The 20309-nt window shown below is 45.2% G+C and overlaps 1 protein-coding gene across 1 annotated transcript in view; it reads left to right on the forward strand.

Annotated features, from left to right (window-relative positions):
- Nucleotides 1-20309, forward strand: part of OPHN1 (oligophrenin 1) — a 702970-nt gene that overhangs the window by 376550 nt on the left and 306111 nt on the right. The window contains exon 9 of the mRNA XM_086918347.1: nt 14483-14583. Within this exon, the coding sequence (XP_086774473.1) occupies nt 14483-14583 (101 nt within the window). The remainder of the gene's footprint in view (nt 1-14482; nt 14584-20309) is intronic.

Below are 20309 nucleotides of genomic sequence, written 5' to 3' on the forward strand. Positions count from 1 at the left end.
CTATGTCACACGTTACTAATAGTTGGGTGTCAGGGTTGAAAGGTCTTTGATCGACCAAATTAATAACTTGGGTGGTGTCCCTGAGATATGTCTTGGTTTTTATTGCTAAAGGCTTCAGGAAAAAATCGATGTATTGATTGAGTGGTTCCAGCATTGATCCGCATCCGGACACTATTGGGCGTCCTGGGGGATTGTTAAGGCCTTTATGCACCTTAGGCAGGGTATATATGGTGGCTAGCCGTGGATGACTTTGGTTTAGAAATTTAAACTCTTGTATGGACAAGAAACCTTCGTCCTGGCCTTTTTGTGTGATTTCGAGTATCCGTGAGGCTAGATCCTTTGAGGGGTCGCTTTGGATAAGCTTGTAGCTAACTCCGTCATTAAGTTGCCTATAAATTTCTTTTTTATAAGCAACGGTATCCTGAATCACAATCGCCCCGCCTTTGTCGGCGGGCTTGATGACAATGTCAGCATTGTCTTTCAAGGTCTTGAGTGCCTGTTTTTCATTTACACTTAGATTGAATCTAGTATATTTCGGCTTGCTGACAGAGTCCTCCACTTCTTGGGTCACCAAATCTTCGAATGCCAAAATTTTGTTACTCATTGCATGTGCAGGAGGAAAAAAGGTAGATGGTTCCCTCAATCCAGTTGCTGATGAGCTTCGTGGACCAATCGTATGTCGAAAGTAATATCTCAGACGGATTTTTCTGAAGAAATTGTAAAGTTCCGTTTTCAGTTGAAATCTATTCGGAGGTGTGGTAGGGACATAAGAGAGACCCTTGCTTAGTACTTTTTCTTCTTCATTGGATAGATTGTATTTGGAAATGTTCACTATGGGGTTAGAAGAGGCATGCACAGCTTTGTTGGTCACCACCGATAGGTGTTTCTCCTGGTGGATATTTTGCCATGGTTCTCGGGGCGGAAGGTGACTTGCTTCTGGGCGTTCCCTCGACCCGCATTCTGATTGCCCTTGTTGGGTTGTTGTCCACGTTGCAGTCCTCCGGACCAATTGCCCCGACCTCGGGGGGATCTCCATTGCATCTGACCTCTGCCTAAAAAATGATGAGGCGGTGGAGGAGGGTATGGTGGATAATTGTAATCTGAATAGGAATAATTGTATGAAGGTCCAGGTGTGGCAGGTTCGGACTCACTTCCGGAGCTATAGGAGGAGTCGGAAAACGTGGTGTATGCTCTCCTGCCTCTGTATCCACCCCTCCCTCGGTTGGCAAACCGACCTTGGGTGTCTTGTTTGTAGTAGTCCGGTTGGAGGTATGGGTAGACACTCTTTTTATCAAAAGCTCTTATGTCCTTGGCTAATTTTTCTAGTTTTTTGGTTTGGGTGGTAACATCAAATTCTTTTAGAGTAGCATCCAAAGACTCCAGGGCAGACTTGGCATTTGTTAGCGTGCTGTCCCCTAATATCTCGGCTCTTAGAGCCGCTATCTCTTTGGTAAGTGTCTGTACCTGTTCAGCGGCGGTCTCCACTCCCAACACAATCCAGTGTCGGGAGCAATTATTGGCGACGTAGCTAAATCCCTCTTTAAATTGGGACGTATACGGAAGACTACATCAACACACTCCTGCAAGACCAGAACAACCAATTCCTGTCTAATCCTACTTTACAAGTAGACGTTACTTTGAATGACAAAATCTCCAGATTGGAGAGACTTGAAAAGAAACTCATTAGGACTAAACTTCATGGCTATTTGTTTACAAAATATTTGCAAGAGAATATCATCCCGGTCGGCCTCCAAATTAAAATAGAGCCGGCTATTTTCGTTGACGTACCTAAATTTAAAGAGGGATTTAGCTACGTCGCCAATAATTGCTCCCGACACTGGATGGTGTTGGGAGTGGAGACCGCCGCTGAACAGGTACAGACACTTACCAAAGAGATAGCGGCTCTAAGAGCCGAGATATTAGGGGACAGCACGTTAACAAATGCCAAGTCTGCCCTGGAGTCTTTGGATGCTACTCTAAAAGAATTTGATGTTACCACCCAAACCAAAAAACTAGAAAAATTAGCCAAGGACATAAGAGCTTTTGATAAAAAGAGTGTCTACCCATACCTCCAACCGGACTACTACAAACAAGACACCCAAGGTCGGTTTGCCAACCGAGGGAGGGGTGGATACAGAGGCAGGAGAGCATACACCACGTTTTCCGACTCCTCCTATAGCTCCGGAAGTGAGTCCGAACCTGCCACACCTGGACCTTCATACAATTATTCCTATTCAGATTACAATTATCCACCATACCCTCCTCCACCGCCTCATCATTTTTTAGGCAGAGGTCAGATGCAATGGAGACCCCCCTGAGGTCGGGGCAATTGGTCCGGAGGACTGCAACGTGGACAACAACCCAACAAGGGCAATCAGAATGCGGGTCGAGGGAACGCCCAGAAGCAAGTCACCTTCCGCCCCGAGAACCATGGCGAAATATCCACCAGGAGAAACACCTATCGGTGGTGACCAACAAAGCTGTGCATGCCTCTTCTAACCCCATAGTGAACATTTCCAAATACAATCTATCCAATGAAGAAGAAAAAGTACTAAGCAAGGGTCTCTCTTATGTCCCTACCACACCTCCGAATAGATTTCAACTGAAAACGGAACTTTACAATTTCTTCAGAAAAATCCGTCTGAGATATTACTTTCGACATACGATTGGTCCACGAAGCTCATCAGCAACTGGATTGAGGGAACCATCTACCTTTTTTCCTCCTGCACATGCAATGAGTAACAAAATTTTGGCATTCGGAGATTTGGTGACCCAAGAAGTGGAGGACTCTGTCAGCAAGCCGAAATATACTAGATTCAATCTAAGTGTAAATGAAAAACAGGCACTCAAGACCTTGAAAGACAATGCTGACATTGTCATCAAGCCCGCCGACAAAGGCGGGGCGATTGTGATTCAGGATACCGTTGCTTATAAAAAAGAAATTTATAGGCAACTTAATGACGGAGTTAGCTACAAGCTTATCCAAAGCGACCCCTCAAAGGATCTAGCCTCACAGATACTCGAAATCACACAAAAAGGCCAGGACGAAGGTTTCTTGTCCATACAAGAGTTTAAATTTCTAAACCAAAGTCATCCACGGCTAGCCACCATATATACCCTGCCTAAGGTGCATAAAGGCCTTAACAATCCCCCAGGACGCCCAATAGTGTCCGGATGCGGATCAATGCTGGAACCACTCAATCAATACATCGATTTTTTCCTGAAGCCTTTAGCAATAAAAACCAAGACATATCTCAGGGACACCACCCAAGTTATTAATTTGGTCGATCAAAGACCTTTCAACCCTGACACCCAACTATTAGTAACGTGTGACATAGTGTCCTTGTACACCAGTATCCCTCAGCTTGATGCCATCGCTGTCATGGAGAAGGCCCTAGACACCAGGACAGCTCCGGTTCCAGTACCCACGTATTTCATCATAGAACTTTTGAGAATAGCCATGATGGAGAACTTTTTCATGTTCCAAGGAGAGTTCTTTCTACAAACTAAGGGAGTAGCGATGGGGGCTACATTTGCCCATAACCTGGCCATATTGTATATGGATGACTACTAGAACCGGATCATTCTCAGGGACACGAACCCATTCAGACATCACATCGATACATGGGTCCGTTATATAGACGATGTTCTCTGTATATGGACTGGCACACGAGTGGACCTGATGTCATTCCACACTTGGCTGAATTCACAGAGCACAGACATAAAATTCAACTTGGAAGCCAGTCAGGATAGGATTGCCTTCCTTGACATAACCATTTTTTTCAATCCTGACACCAAATCACTTGAAACTACTTTGTTTCGCAAACCCACCGAGCGGAACTCATTGCTTGAATATAACAGCCACCACCCCAGAGGATTAAGAGACAATCTCCCCGTAGGACAGTTTTTCAGAATCCGAAGGAACTGTTCCTCCAAAGATAATTATATGTTGGAGTCCCAAGATCTTGCTGAACGATTGACAACACGGGGCTACCCCACACGCCTGGTCAAACGTGCGCGCAAAAGAGCCTGGTATAGCCCCCGTGAACATTTATTGAAGGGTGAAACCAAAGAGAACTCAGCTGCTGAACGAATCGTTTGTGTAACCACGTTCTCAACACGAAGTAATGACATTAAGAAAATCATCAATAGGCATTGGGGCCTGGTTGCAGATGATGTTGAACAACGAGCACCACCTTTACACTCCTTCAAGAGGGCTCGGAACATCAGAGACCAGGTGGTACAATCATTCCTCCCCATACCTCCGAATCCTACCATTCACTCACTTTGGCATCTTCCACCGGTTGTGGGGCATACCAGATGTGGATCATGCACTGCCTGTGCCACGACTATTCAAACTAAAGAATTGACCTACAAAGGCAAGACATGCCTCTTAAAGTCACACACCAACTGCAACTCCTCAAATGTCATCTATTGGATCAGATGCCCTTGCGATTTAGCTTATGTAGGCCAGACCCAGCAAAAGGTCAAAGCGCGCATCCTACAGCACGGCAGTAGGATCAGATGCCAAGTACATGGTGCCCCCCTGGTTGACCATTGCTCCCTGAAGGGCCATACGCCAGAGACATTACAATGGCTAGTTCTAGAGAAAATCAATTTGGGTCCAAGGGGTGGGAGCATCTCACGAATCCTAACTCTACGAGAATCAAAATGGATGACTACTTTGGACACTATCAGAAATGGTCTAAATGAGTCAGAAAGCAGCCATGCCCAATTAGCCAGTTTTGGCCGATAATGCAGAAATGGGTATGTCACCTGACCAGATCTGTTATTCCACTTATTTTACATGTGCTTATGTACTATCACAGGAATCCCCCGTAATTGACCCGTCTGTGTGAGAGGTCTTGAGGAGGTATTAATTGAACTATGTAACCTCTGTATAATGCTGTTAGGCACAAGTCCTTCTGAATATTACAGACAATGCTGCACATAACCAAAACATTTTTGGCGAGATATATGACAAGAGATCTTCACCCTCCTGTGTGAGAGGTGCATCTCTGAGTGAATGTATTTTGTATTTCCATTTAACACTTTACACACTTTTAGTATAAAGGAATGAGTAGGTTTTTTACCTACTTCATTCTCAAACATAGTAGAGATTACCAGCCGTTATAAATAGTGCAGACCAACATGGTAATTCTTGTTGGATATACAATAAGAGATCTTCACCCTTGTGCCTGAGAGGTGCATCTCGACGCAAACGCGGTAACTGTAACCCAGTTGACTTTTTATTGGGTTAATGGTAGTTGTGGAGGTACTCAATGACCCAGTCTAAAGTATGAAGAATGGGCTACATTCTATGTGGCAACCGACTATTACCTACGGAGTAGAGAGATTCCACCCATTCTACTAGCAATAACAAACGCACATTTTTAATGATGCTAATTAGCAGAGCATAACTCTATGGTACCACGATTACCTTGTGATAATGTGACCCTCCAAAATCATTTAGTATTTTTGTAACATTGTGTCTGCGGACGTTTCTAAATATGGGCGTTTAAAATGTACCTATTTTTATCAAAGCTAGTATAATCTGCCTGACGTAGTGTCCGCTTTTTATCCATACCAACCACGCTGTTGGGTCGCCACTAACAACACTCCACGAGCCTATGTCCTGGCTGCCCTCACTAAAGCTAGTATAACTCTGCTTGACGTAGTGTCCGTTTTCTATCCCTACCAACGACGCTGTTGGGTTGCCACTAACAACGCTCCACGAGCCAATGTCCTCCCGTGTCTTTAAAAACCCTTGATGCAGACCACGCCCACTTGCTTGTCTTCAGCAAACGCGGAAAGCGGCGACTGGGGGCTCCGTGATCGTGAGAATTAAGGTAGGAATACCCTCCCTCTCAAGTTATTTAACCCTACACTCCAACGGGCGGTTTTTTAACTTATTTCCGCTCTTCCTCTCCACAGACGCGGCGCACTTGCCCAGATCGCTACAACGCCCCGCCGAGTACTGTACTAAGGACACCTCTACCCTCTTGGGCTCTCTAGGTGAGCATTGACCCCGTAATAGGATAATGCTTCATGTATTTCGTGACGACCAAATCCTGAAAAATATTCACTTATTTGCCCATAGATTAATGCGGGTCCGTTTCCTCTTTGTGAGCCACGTGCCTTCCCAATTTGCAAAAGGTTGCTGACCTCAACCCTGTGTATCAAGAGACAAGGTGAGACTCACTCCTCCAGGACTAGTATTCACAATATGCTCTTAATCTGGCCTCACTAGTTCTTTTCCCCTCATTTTTCCTGCTTAGAGATGCAGCATACCGAAGGCGACCCACAGTGACGCCTCGTCGTCATTCTAATTGTGGGTAATAATAGAGGTAAGCCCCGATCTTAACATATGCTGTTTCCTCCCTAGTAATGTGGCCCAGTGCACTAATATTTGGCAACTTGTTCATAGATCCAGCCCAAGCACTTGATGTGAATATGACCCTTTCGTCATCTTGTCCCTAAATTCAGACCAGTAACCTGATGATTGATGAGAATATAACCATGTTTTGCTCGGACTGAGCAGGTATGTCCCTTCTGAGACTTACATAAATCATGTTAGCACCCCTTTACATCCGGGCTCTTATTCCATATTGTCCATATGGTACCCCTGACAGAGTACCCAAAAGAGTATGGGCGATATGATCCTTAGAAGTCATTTTGTTAAAATAACATTATGTAGTATGGAATTGATTGTTTCCCCCCCCCCCTGGTCGAGTCAGGATGTTGTGTTTCTGTGTGTTATCCTGTACACGCCAGACAATATCTGATTTAACAAGTTACCCTTCACTTGTTTTTCCTGAATTACATAGAAACGTATACCTAAGGTTATGATTTTTTCGCATGTAAAATTTTTTTTTAAAACAATGTCCACAATTATCTGTAATCATTTGCCCAAAACCCATGGTAACTGTGTAATTAATGTGATTGCCGCTCACTCCGGCAACCTTGACAATGATAGTCAGCTTTTTACACCTTATTGTATTTTATATTTCTAGATACTGTAGTGCTCCTTTGACTACCTTGTCCTGATGAAGACCCCGATGTAAGGCTAGACAAACGCCTACAGATGTAGCGTGGGGTCGAAACGTCGACGGCTACTTTTATGTTCTGTTCAGTTGACACTCCCCCATAATTTTGAACCTTTCGGTGTCAACAGAAATAGTCCTTACCTTTTGGGATATATTATAATCCCCCAACTTCTCTGGCTCAGGGATCTGAAGCCTGTAAATTGTATTGCATTCAAAATTAATTTTGCAATATATAAGTTTGTCACGAACTTTATTCCCTCACTGTCCTGTTTCCTGCACAGCATCACGCTATCCCCCCTCCCTTTCCTTTCTTGGGGCACTTTTATTTGACCAAATGATATGGATCATGCATTGTGATAAATTGACACTGTATGCTATTTTTGTCTGAATTTTCTATAATAAATGCAAGCAAAATATATAGCAGCTCTACTGGGACCCTTCTTTCCTACACCTCTACTCTGTGTGTCAGAAGGAAGCGAGCCTCAGCTCCTCTACTCTGTGTGTCAGAAGGAAGCTAGCCTCAGTTCCCCTACACAGGGTGTTGGAAGGAAACTAGCCTCGGATCCTCTACTCTGTGTGTCAGAAGGAAGCAAGCCTCAGATCTCTTACTCTATGTGTCAGAAGGAAGCGAGCCTCAGCTCCTCGACTCTGTGTGTCAGAAGGAAGCAACTCTCCGCTCCTCTACTCTGTGTGTCAGAAGGAAGCTAGCCTCAGATCTCTTACTCTGTGTGTCAGAAGGAAGCTAGCCTCAGCTCCTCTACTCTGTGTGTCAGAAGGAAGCTAGCCTCGGATCCTCTACTCTGTGTGTCAGAAGGAGGCAACTCTCAGCTCCTCTACTCTGTGTGTTAGAAGGAAGCGAGCCTCAGCTCCCCTACACAGTGTGTTGGAAGGAAACTAGCCTCGGATCCTCTACTCTGTGTGTCAGAAGGAAGCAACTCTCAGCTCCTCGACTCTGTGTGTCAGAAGGAAGCTAGCCTCAGATCTCTTACTCTGTGTGTTAGAAGGAAGCAAGCCTCAGATCTCCTACTCTGTGTGTCAGAAGGAAGCGAGCCTCAGCTCCTCGACTCTGTGTGTCAGAAGGAAGCTAGCCTCAGCTCCTCGACTCTGTGTCAGAAGGAAGCGAGCCTCAGATCTCTTACTCTGTGTGTTAGAAGGAAGCTAGCCTCAGCTCCTCGACTCTGTGTGTCAGAAGGAAGCTAGCCTCAGCTCCCCTACACAGGGTGTTGGAAGGAAACTAGCCTCAGATCTCCTACTCTGTGTGTCAGAAGGAGGCAACTCTCAGCTCCTCTACTCTGTGTGTCAGAAGGAAGCGAGCCTCAGATCTCTTACTCTGTGTGTTAGAAGGAAGCGAGCCTCAGATCTCCTACTCTGTGTGTCAGAAGGAGGCAACTCTCCGCTCCTCTACTCTGTGTGTCAGAAGGAAGCTAGCCTCAGATCTCCTACTCTGTGTGTCAGAAGGAAGCTAGCCTCAGCTCCTCTACTCTGTGTGTCAGAAGGAAGCTCGCCGCCAGAGAGAAGCAAGCCTCAGATCCTCTACTCTGTGTGTCAGAAGGAGGCAACTCTCCGCTCCTCTACTCTGTGTGTCAGAAGGAAGCTAGCCTCAGATCTCCTACTCTGTGTGTCAGAAGGAAGCTAGCCTCAGCTCCTCTACTCTGTGTGTCAGAAGGAAGCTCGCCGCCAGAGAGAAGCTAGCCTCAGCTCCTCTACTCTGTGTGTCAGAAGGAAGCAATCCTTAGATCTCTTACTCTGTGTGTCAGAAGGAAGCTAGCCTCAGATCTCCTACACAAGGTGTTGGAAGGAAACTAGCCTCAGCTCCTCTACTCTGTGTGTCAGAAGGAAACTAGCCTCCGATCTCTTACTCTGTGTGTCAGAAGGAAGCGAGCCTCAGCTCCTCTACTCAGTGTGTCAGAAGGAAGCAAGCCTCAGCTCCTCTACTCTGTGTGTCAGAAGGAAGCAAGCCTCAGCTCCTCTACTCTGTGTGTCAGAAGGAAGCGAGCCTCAGATCTCCTACTCTGTGTGTCAGAAGGAAACTAGCCTCAGCTCCTCTACTCTGTGTGTCAGAAGGAAGCTAGCCTCAGCTCCTCTACTCTGTGTGTCAGAAGGAAGCTAGCCTCAGATCTCCTACTCTGTGTGTCAGAAGGAGGCAACTCTCAGCTCCTCTACTCTGTATGTCAGAAGGAAGCTAGCCTCAGATCTCCTACTCTGTGTGTCAGAAGGAGGCAACTCTCCGCTCCTCGACTCTGTATGTCAGAAGGAAGCTAGCCTCAGATCTCCTACTCTGTGTGTCAGAAGGAGGCAACTCTCAGCTCCTCTACTCTGTGTGTCAGAAGGAAGCAAGCCTCAGATCTCCTACTCTGTGTGTCAGAAGGAAGCAGCCCTCAGCTCCTCGACTCTGTGTCAGAAGGAAGCGAGCCTCAGCTCCTCGACTCTGTGTGTCAGAAGGAAGCTAGCCTCAGCTCCTCGACTCTGTGTCAGAAGGAAGCGAGCCTCAGCTCCTCGACTCTGTGTGTCAGAAGGAAGCTAGCCTCAGCTCCCCTAGACAGGGTGTTGGAAGGAAACTAGCCTCAGATCTCCTACTCTGTGTGTCAGAAGGAAGCAAGCCTCAGATCTCCTACTCTGTGTGTCAGAAGGAAGCGAGCCTCAGATCCTCTACTCTGTGTGTCAGAAGGAAGCAAGCCTCAGATCTCTTACTCTGTGTGTCAGAAGGAAGCAAGCCTCAGCTCCTCTACTCTGTGTGTCAGAAGGAAGCGAGCCTCAGCTCCTCGACTCTGTGTGTCAGAAGGAAGCGAGCCTCAGCTCCCTCAGCTCCTCGACTCTGTGTCAGAAGGAAGCGAGCCTCAGCTCCTCGACTCTGTGTGTCAGAAGGAAGCGAGCCTCAGCTCCTCGACTCTGTGTGTCAGAAGGAAGCTAGCCTCGGATCCTCTACTCTGTGTGTCAGAAGGAAGCTAGCCTCAGATCTCTTACTCTGTGTGTCAGAAGGAAGCTAGCCTCAGATCTCTTACTCTGTGTGTCAGAAGGAAGCGAGCCTCAGCTCCTCGACTCTGTGTCAGAAGGAAGCGAGCCTCAGCTCCTCGACTCTGTGTGTCAGAAGGAAGCTAGCCTCAGCTCCTCGACTCTGTGTCAGAAGGAAGCGAGCCTCAGCTCCTCGACTCTGTGTGTCAGAAGGAAGCAAGCCTCAGCTCCTCTACTCTGTGTGTCAGAAGGAAGCGAGCCTCAGATCTCCTACTCTGTGTGTCAGAAGGAAGCTAGCCTCAGATCTCCTACTCTGTGTGTCAGAAGAAAGCTAGCCTCAGCTCCCCTAGACAGGGTGTTGGAAGGAAACTAGCCTCAGATCTCCTACTCTGTGTGTCAGAAGGGAGCAAACCTCAGATCTCCTACTCTGTGTGTCAGAAGGAAGCAAGCCTCAGATCTCCTACTCTGTGTGTCAGAAGGAAGCGAGCCTCAGATCCTCTACTCTGTGTGTCAGAAGGAAGCTAGCCTCGGATCCTCTACTCTGTGTGTCAGAAGGAAGCTAGCCTCAGCTCCTCTACTCTGTGTGTCAGAAGGAAGCGAGCCTCAGCTCCTCGACTCTGTGTCAGAAGGAAGCGAGCCTCAGCTCCTCGACTCTGTGTGTCAGAAGGAAGCGAGCCTCAGCTCCTCTACTCTGTGTGTCAGAAGGAAGCGAGCCTCAGCTCCTCGACTCTGTGTCAGAAGGAAGCGAGCCTCAGCTCCTCGACTCTGTGTGTCAGAAGGAAGCGAGCCTCAGCTCCTCGACTCTGTGTGTCAGAAGGAAGCTAGCCTCGGATCCTCTACTCTGTGTGTCAGAAGGAAGCTAGCCTCAGATCTCTTACTCTGTGTGTCAGAAGGAAGCTAGCCTCAGATCTCTTACTCTGTGTGTCAGAAGGAAGCAAGCCTCAGCTCCTCGACTCTGTGTCAGAAGGAAGCGAGCCTCAGCTCCTCGACTCTGTGTGTCAGAAGGAAGCTCACCGCCAGAGAGAAGCGAGCCTCAGATCCTCTACTCTGTGTGTCAGAAGGAAGCAAGCCTCAGCTCCTCTACTCTGTGTGTCAGAAGGAAGCAACTCTCCGCTCCTCTACTCTGTGTCTCAGAAGGAAGCAACTCTCCGCTCCTCGACTCTGTATGTCAGAAGGAAGCTAGCCTCAGATCTCCTACTCTGTGTGTCAGAAGGAAGCAACTCTCCGCTCCTCTACTCTGTGTGTCAGAAGGAAGCAGCCCTCAGCTCCTCGACTCTGTGTGTCAGAAGGAAGCAAACCTCAGATCTCTTACTGTGTGTGTCAGAAGGAAGCAGCCCTCAGCTCCTCGACTCTGTGTCAGAAGGAAGCGAGCCTCAGCTCCTCGACTCTGTGTGTCAGAAGGAAGCGAGCCTCAGCTCCTCGACTCTGTGTGTCAGAAGGAAGCTAGCCTCGGATCCTCTACTCTGTGTGTCAGAAGGAAGCTAGCCTCAGATCTCTTACTCTGTGTGTCAGAAGGAAGCAGCCCTCAGCTCCTCGACTCTGTGTCAGAAGGAAGCGAGCCTCAGCTCCTCGACTCTGTGTGTCAGAAGGAAGCTAGCCTCAGATCTCCTACTCTGTGTGTCAGAAGGAAGCAAGCCTCAGATCTCCTACTCTGTGTGTCAGAAGGAAGCTCACCGCCAGAGAGAAGCGAGCCTCAGATCCTCTACTCTGTGTGTCAGAAGGAAGCAACTCTCCGCTCCTCTACTCTGTGTCTCAGAAGGAAGCAACTCTCAGCTCCTCTACTCTGTGTGTTAGAAGGAAGCAAGCCTCAGATCTCCTACTCTGTGTTTCAGAGGAAAGCGAGCCTGGTATCCTCTGCTCTCTGTCAGAGAGAAGGTAGCCTAGAATCCTCTGCGTAGTGTGTCAGAGGACACTAGCCTCATAGCCCCTACTCTGTGTGCTGAAGGGAACCCATCCTCAAATCCACTATTCTGTGTGTCAGATTGAGTCTAGCCTCGAGCCACAAAAGATGTGCACAACTAGTCCTAGAGCACTGCAGCTAACTCTGAGAGACTGGGCATTGTCTACCTTTGATAGGCTGGGCATTGTCTACTTTTGAGAGGCTGGGCATTGTCTACTTTTGAAAGGCTGGGCATTGTCTACCTTTGATAGGCTGGGCATTGTCTACATTTGAGAGGCTGGGCATTGTCTAACTTTGAGAAGCTGGGCATTGTCTATCTTTGAGAGGCTGGGCATTGTCTACCTTTGATAGGCTGGCATTGTCTACTTTTGAAAGGCTAGGCATTGTCTAACTTTGAGAGCCTGGCATTGTCTACCTTTGATAGGCTGGGCATTTTCTACCTTTGAGAGGCTGGGCATTGTCTACCTTTGATAGGCTGGGCATTGTCTAACTTTGAAAAGCTGGGCATTGTCTAACTTTGAGAAGCTGGGCATTGTCTAACTTTGAGAGGCCGGGCATTGTCTAACTTTGAGAACCTGGGCATTGTCTAATTTTGAAAGGCTTGGGCATTTTCTACCTTTGAGAGGCTGGGCAATGTCTAACTTTAAGGGGCTGGGCATTGTCTAACTTTGAGAAGCTGGGCATTGTCTAACTTTGAGAGGCCGAGCAATGTCTAACTTTTAGAACCTGGGCATTGTCCATCTTTGAGATGCTGGGTATTGTCTAACTTTGACTACCTGGGCATTGTCTAACTTTGAGAACCTGGGCATTGTCTAATTTTGAGAGGCTTGGGCATTTTCTACCTTTGAGAGGCTGGGCATTGTCTAATTTTGAAAGGTTGGGCATTTTCTACCTTTGAGAGGCTGGGCAATGTCTAACTTTAAGGGGCTGGGCATTGTCTAACTTTGAGAGCCTGGCATTGTCTATCTTTGAGAGGCTGGGCATTGTCTAATTTTGAAAGGCTTGGGCATTTTCTACCTTTGAGAGGCTGGGCAATGTCTAACTTTAAGGGGCTGGGCATTGTCTAACTTTGAGAGCCTGGCATTGTCTAACTTTGAGAGGCTGGGCATTGTCTAACTTTGAGAACCTGGGCATTGTCTAACTTTGAGAGGCTGGGCATTGTCTACCTTTGAGAGGCTGAGTATTGTCCAATTTTGAGAGGCTGGGCATTGTCTACCTTTGATAGGCTGGGCATTGTCTAACTTTGAAAAGCTGGGCATTGTCTAACTTTGAGAAGCTGGGCATTGTCTAACTTTGAGAGGCCGGGCATTGTCTAACTTTGAGAACCTGGGCATTGTCTAATTTTGAAAGGCTTGGGCATTTTCTACCTTTGAGAGGCTGGGCAATGTCTAACTTTAAGGGGCTGGGCATTGTCTAACATTGAGAAGCTGGGCATTGTCCAACTTTGAGAGCTGGGCATTGTCTAACTTTGAGAGGCTGGGCATTATGTAACTTTGAGAGGCTGGGCATTGTCTACCTTTGAGAGGCTGGGCATTGTCTAACTCTGAGAGGCTGGGCATTGTGTAACTCAGAGAGACACAGCGTTGCCATGCTTGGCACTAAGACTCTGAAAATCACCAGCACCCGAGCAGTGATGCATGCTCAGAGTCTCACACTCTTATGCCTACTGAGGACACACTTCTGGTCCATAAGATTTTCCATTCATGTGTGATTTTTCTCTTTTATTACATTTGCAGAAGATGTGGGTACCTAAATTAATGTAAACCCACTCATTCATCAATCCATTTGATATGTTATAGGGGTATGATCAATCTAAGGCAGAAATAATGTTTGTGTGCAAAATGAAGAGTATGCAGACAAACACATTGAGCATTATGGTGTAGTGCATACCAGTATTGTACCACTCCGTGGAGTAAGTGAGCGAGGCGGCTGCGAATAAGCCCTACATTAGTCAGTGTTTAGTAGGGCTTTTCATCATATGAACACGTTTTGTACTTTGAAATACAGGAAAAGAAAAAGGTAAAATGTGCCTCTGTACTGAGGGCAGTCGACTCCACTAGAATATATGGAGGAGAAGGCATGTGTCTGGAAATCTAAGACTTGCATAGATCGCCGAGGCGTGCTCCTTGGAATCTTGTGAATAATGAAAAAGGGGGTGTACACAGACCATGAGTGTAAGTCCACAATATGTCTGTCCTCTTATTTTGAGGATTAGGTTCAAGGTGTCAAAGTAATGTTGGTCCTCTCATAAGCTCAGATGTTTGAATTGATGAGGATTGAAATAATTAATGTTATCCAAAGGTCTTCAGAGATACTGCATTGCACAGAGTGCCCCATTCTGAATGATACTGTGGTCACTTGACACCTAACAAATAGTTGTAAATGCAGCGTTATCTTTAGAAATTAAAAAAGGAGATATGGTTTCAACACAAGAATGCAGTAACTGCTTCTGGTGTAGCAGCAGACAGTTCAGCGGGTGCTGCCATCCACGCACATTATATGCACTCCCCTCTGGAAGTGTGTCATGAAGAACCTCTATCTGAGAGTAGAGTCTCACTGCTGGCTGCTCCTTCTCTCTCTGCAGGGGCCTTGGGTATGTCCTGGGTGAAACACTACTGCAAATATGAGAAGGAATCTCGCGGCTTGAAGATGATTCCACTGGAGCAGAAGCCCGGCGCCAAGCAAGTGAGTATCCTGTGACTATTTGTGCTTGGTGTCGTGACATGGAACATTCCTGAAACTAGAATGCATGTAGAAAGGACTAGAAAGCTAGAAAGGACAATTCGGTAGACAGTGGTAACATCATAATGAAAAGCATTGGTAGAGGCAATAGGTTTGGTGTTGACCACTGACCTTTTGGCTTTGCCAATGCCTATTTTGTTTGTGAATGTTTTTGGATGAAGACATTCATTTACATGCACTATGTAAATATGTTATGTTGTGTGTTGGTGGTTGCTGACAGGCATCCAAATCTTTGGCTGTGCCTTGTAGTGGCATCTCCACTCCATCTCTGATAAATCCGCAAGACTCCGTAATGGTATCAAGGGAGAATGGCATGATGGGCAAAAATATTTATTGTTCAAGAAACAGCAGTATCAACACACATGTTAAGGCTGAGAACCAGTTTTGATCATCGTGATCAAAGCTAATTATCAGCCAAAACATGTTGATGTTCATACTGCTGTTTCTCGAGCAATAAATAAATTTTCCACCGTGCTCGAGTGATATTCTCTCTTCATACCATTATGGCTTCCAAAAATAAATAAATAAATATATATATATATATATATATATATATATATATATATATATATATATATATATATTTTACTGAAAAAAGCAATGGTTGCCAGGATGTTATAGTTAGGAAATAGCATTAAAAACGTAGAAGTTCACTGAAAAAAACAACTGTTACTGGGACATTATAGTTAGGTTCAGATTTTACACACATAAAGCCATAGAAATTCAGCAGTTATAGGTATCTCAAGAAACTATAACACATGCACTAAGTGTAAAGATGTCTCCAACACAAGAAATAAGTTGGTAATCTTTATTGGTAGTAGAAAAGTAACAAGACCTCCAGCTTCTCCTCCAGCTCCACTGTCTCTTAGCCTACTTCAAAGAACAACATTCCATTCACCTAGCAACAGCTTAACATTCCATTATGAATAAATCCCCACATATCTCCTCCCTACATAGAATAATAAAAGAAGAATAAAATAAACATAATCATAAAATTAACATGCAGATTCAAATAATTTGAAAGAACTTAAGGAGCATGACATTTCGAAACATTGCCACAGCTCCAAGCAGACCCATCCGCCATGATAACAACATTTTTCTTTCCATCTTTACTTGCATAGGTTGGGTAAACTTACTTTCTCCCTTAGTAACAATTCCTCCTCTTTTAACCACAACCCAATCACCCTCCTTTATATCTGATTCCTTAACTCTCTTCCTTAAGTTGTAGTGACTCGTGGATGCACACTGTTGTTTCTCCACTCCATCTTTCACTGCAGCATTATCCACCCATACACATTCCTTATTCTTCAACCAACCTGGAACTTCTTTTACACCTGGCTCACGCCCCGTAAGAGAAACAAACGGAGAAACCCCAGTTATAGAATGTGGTGTGACCCTATATGACCATACTAATTTTTGGAGTTCCTCAGACCATGCCAATCCATTCACCAATGAGAGTTGAATATTGTCCAATAACAAACGGTTGATTCTTTCAACCAGACCATTAGCTTGCCGCCTGAACAACGCAACTCTCTCATGATTAATTCCATTTTACATTAAAACGCCATCCTTCGTCTAGAAACCAACTGAACTCCATTGTCCGACACCAATGTTTTCGGTATCCCTTCATTCATGAAAACTCTTTCCATGAAACCAATCACTTTTCCTGTTTCAATGCAATCAGTAGACTCCACTACAAACCATTTTGCCTCAGCGGTGTTTCAAAGGATCATGCAGTAGATTTTTGGTGGTATGAGCAATTTTTTGTGTTTTCAGGATGATGTACTAATTGTCGGGAAGAATTGTGATCATCATGACAAGGTTTTAACTGAGGTCTTGAAACGTATGGGAAGCCATGGGTTGACGATTAAAAAAGAAAAGTGTCAACTGAAAAGGGACTGTGTGACCTATGTAGGACACAAAATATCTGGGTTATGGATAAACCGAAGAAGAGTATTGTCTCGGCAATTAATGATGCTCCAACTCCACTTAACAAGGATCAGTTGAAGTCCTTCCTGGGACTTGCCGACTATTGTTCTAAGTTCCTAAATGGGTTTTCAGAAGTAGTGGAACCTGTGAGATTATTCTTTTTTTAAATGTTTTTTATTAAAATCCATGAGTACACATACAAACACATGTTTTACAAAAAGAATAACATAGTATCACTCCACGAATGAATCCAAGCAAAAAAAAAGGAAAAACAGCACTACATATCAAAAAATAGCACATCAGTCCAGAATATCCTTAACCTATAGTGTACAGGACTGATCACATCTGGTCTTTTATAACTGCTACTGTCTGACACACAAAAATAAAGAAATTCAAGCAATAAAGAAAACATAGTAGAACCACAAGGCCACACTTTTATACCTCCATATAGTTCATAACTGCCCACCAAACCTTACGACCTAGTTTCATTTTCCGTCTGCCTTTCACGGCATAAAGGCTATATTCCAAATTAAAGATTTGAGATTATTAATTAAAAATGGTGTTGCATTCTAATGGAATGATGCGTGTGAGAAAGCGTTTAAATGTGTGAAAAAAGAGATTTTACATGTACCTACCCTTGGGCATTTTGATGTCAAGGCTAGAACTTTTGTCACTACCGATGCCAGCGCGCTAGGAATTGGGGCTGTATTGTCTCAAGTTCATGATGGAGTGGAGAGAATTATTGGTTTCGCGTCAAGAAGGCTTCAGGGAGCAGAAACCTCATATACTGTGATCGAGTGAGAAGCTCTAGCGTGCTCTTGGGGTATCAAGCATTTCAGATATTTTCTTTGGGGCTTGCCATTCAGGGTTTGTTTGCACTGATCACAAACCCCTAGTGCATCTCTTTAGAGGCTCAAGAGGATTGGAAGGCAATGTGACCCCCAGAATTTCCAGGTGGATTTTGTCTGTACTTGAATACAATTTTGAGATGGAATACATGAAAGGTCGAAAAATGTTGTAGCAGATTATATGTCTAGAATGCCAGTGGATGTTGCTAGAGAAGAATTGGAGGATGTAGGAGATGTGGTTAGATGCAATGAGGAACAGGCATTTGATAAAGTAGAATGGGACAGTGCTATGTCAGATGATGAGTTGATGAGTCAAGTCATGAATTGTGTATCAGATGGATGGACTAAGGAATATTGTGACGATGTTCGTTTTAGAAGGTTTTATCACGTTGAGAGTGAGTTAAGTGTAAGTGAAGGAAAGTTATGGAGAAGGAACAAATTAGTACCACCGACTAAACTAAAAAGTAAGATAATGAATATAGCACACGAGGGGCATTTGGAGAGGAATATGACCAAGAGGAGAATTTGTCAGCCATTCTGGTGGCCTGGGATGGACAATGATGTTGAAGAACTTGTTAAAGAATGTTACGCATGTGCCAGGAGTGACAAAACTAAGGTTGCTAGACAACCTCTCCTTGCTTGTATGGAATTTCCCGAACGTCCTTCGGAAAAAGTAGCAAATGACTTTCTTGGCCCAATTTCTAAATTAGGATCTCGTAGCAAATTTTTGATTGTTCTTGTAGATTATCATTTAAAATGGTTTGTAGTGGAGTCTACTGATTGCATTGAATCAGAAGATGCAAGTTCCGTCCGTTGTAGTTTTCAGAAGATGCAGCGTAAAGGTAAAAACTCGATTTTATTTCAAAACGCTCCCAATTTCTGTACAAATTAGAGATATGGTGCGTTTCCTCAAAATCCACAAAGTTTGTTAAGTTTCCTTTTTGTATTCTATACTTTTAGTGCACAAGCCTCAAATGATGCATCAGATTTTCACATTAAAGCGCAGAATAATTTTCACATTATGGCGAAGAATGAAGAAGTAATAGTATTATTCCACAAAGAGCAATGAAAGTCAATGTATGCTAAATCCAAAATAAGAATGAAGTCGATGTTCAGAACAAATGTAGAAGTCACAATTAAGTTGAAGTTGTAGAAGATTAAAAGAAGTGAATATCCATTAGATACAAGGTACATACCAGTAACAAGGCACCATGTAATATCCTTAAAAATCTTGAAAATCTTGAAATGTATACCAATTTCAGGTATCATCCAGGGGTGGAGGCTCTTGATGTCGGTCTCCTGCACAGATGTGTTCCTCGTCAACAATGTAAAGATGTCTCCAACACAAGAAATAGTTGGTAATCTTTATTGGTAGTAGAAAAATAACAAGACCTCCAGTTTCTTCTCCAGCTCCACTGTCTCTTAGCCTACTTCAAAGAGCAACATTCCATTCACCTAGCAACAGCTTAACATTCCATTATGAATAAATCCCCACACTAAGGTAACTATCTCGCACCTCGCCATGCACAATTTTCTCATCATTAATTTTATTGCAAATGTTGCAGTGATATTATCAATGATGCCATAGAAGATATCATGACTGATATGTAATATGTGGGGTAATTAGTAATGCATGACTAAGTTCAAGTTCAAGTTCAGGGATTTATATAGCACACTACTCACCCAGAGGGTCTCAAGGCGCTTGGGGAAGGGGGTTCAATTTTTGTCGAATAGCCAGGTTTTAAGTTCTTTTCTGAAGGAGATGTGGTTTTGAGTAAGGCGGAGGTGAGTGGGGAGTGAGTTCCAGGTCTTGGCAGCCAGGAAGGAGAAGGATCTGCCACCCATGGTGGATTTTCGGATGCCCGGGACTGTGGCGAGGGCTTGATTGGACGATCTAAGTTGGCGGGTGGGTGTGTAGAAGGACAGTCGAGTGTTGAGGCATTCGGGTCCTAGTTTGTAGAGGGCCTTGTGTGCGTGGGTGAGAAGACGGAATGTAATTCTCTTGTTGACGGGAATCCAGTGGAGGTCTTTTAGGTGTCCGGTGATGTGATCTTGGCGAGGGATGTCCAATATGAGTCTCGCTGATGCGTTTTGGATGCGTTGGAGTTTTTTCTGTAATTTTGCTGTGATTCCGGCGTATAGTGTGTTACCGTAATCCAGTCGACTCGTGACCAGTGCCTGGGTGACAGTCTTTCTTGTTTCGAGGGGGATCCAGACGAAAACCTTTTTGAGAATACGAAGTACGTTGAAGCAGGAGGATGAGACTGCGTTGACTTGTCTGGACATCGAGAGAGAGGAGTCTAGGATGAAGCCCAGGTTGCGTGCGTGGTCTGTGGGTGTGGGTGCTGTGCCCAGAGCGGAAGGCCACCAAGAGTCGTCCCAGGCAGAGGGGGAGGATCCTAGGATGAGCACCTCTGTTTTGTCTGAGTTGAGTTTTAGGCGGCTGTGCTTCATCCATTCGGCTACTTCTTTCATGCCTTCGTGAAGATTGGTTTTGGCGGTGTTAGGGTCTTTGGTGAGGGAAAGGATTAACTGGGTGTCGTCGGCGTAAGAGATGATGATAAGGTTGTGTTGACGCGCGATGGAGGCGAGTGGACTCATGTAAACTTTGAAGAGGGTGGGACTGAGTGATGATCCTTGTGGTACTCCACAGATGACTTCAGTGGCCTCTGAGTTGAATGGGGGAAGTCGGACTCTTTGAGTTCTCCCGGTGAGGAATGAGATGATCCAGTCCAAGGCTTTTCCTTGTATGCCGATGTTGCTGAGGCGTTGTATAAGGGTGTTGTGGCAGACTGTGTCGAAGGCGGCGGAGAGGTCGAGTAGGATGAGGGCCACTGTTTCTCCGTTGTCCAGTAGCGTTCGGATGTCGTCTGTAGCTGCGATGAGGGCGGT

This window comes from Lissotriton vulgaris, chromosome 4_1 (genome assembly GCF_964263255.1).
Source record: "Lissotriton vulgaris chromosome 4_1, aLisVul1.2, whole genome shotgun sequence".
NCBI lineage: Eukaryota > Metazoa > Chordata > Amphibia > Caudata > Salamandridae > Lissotriton > Lissotriton vulgaris.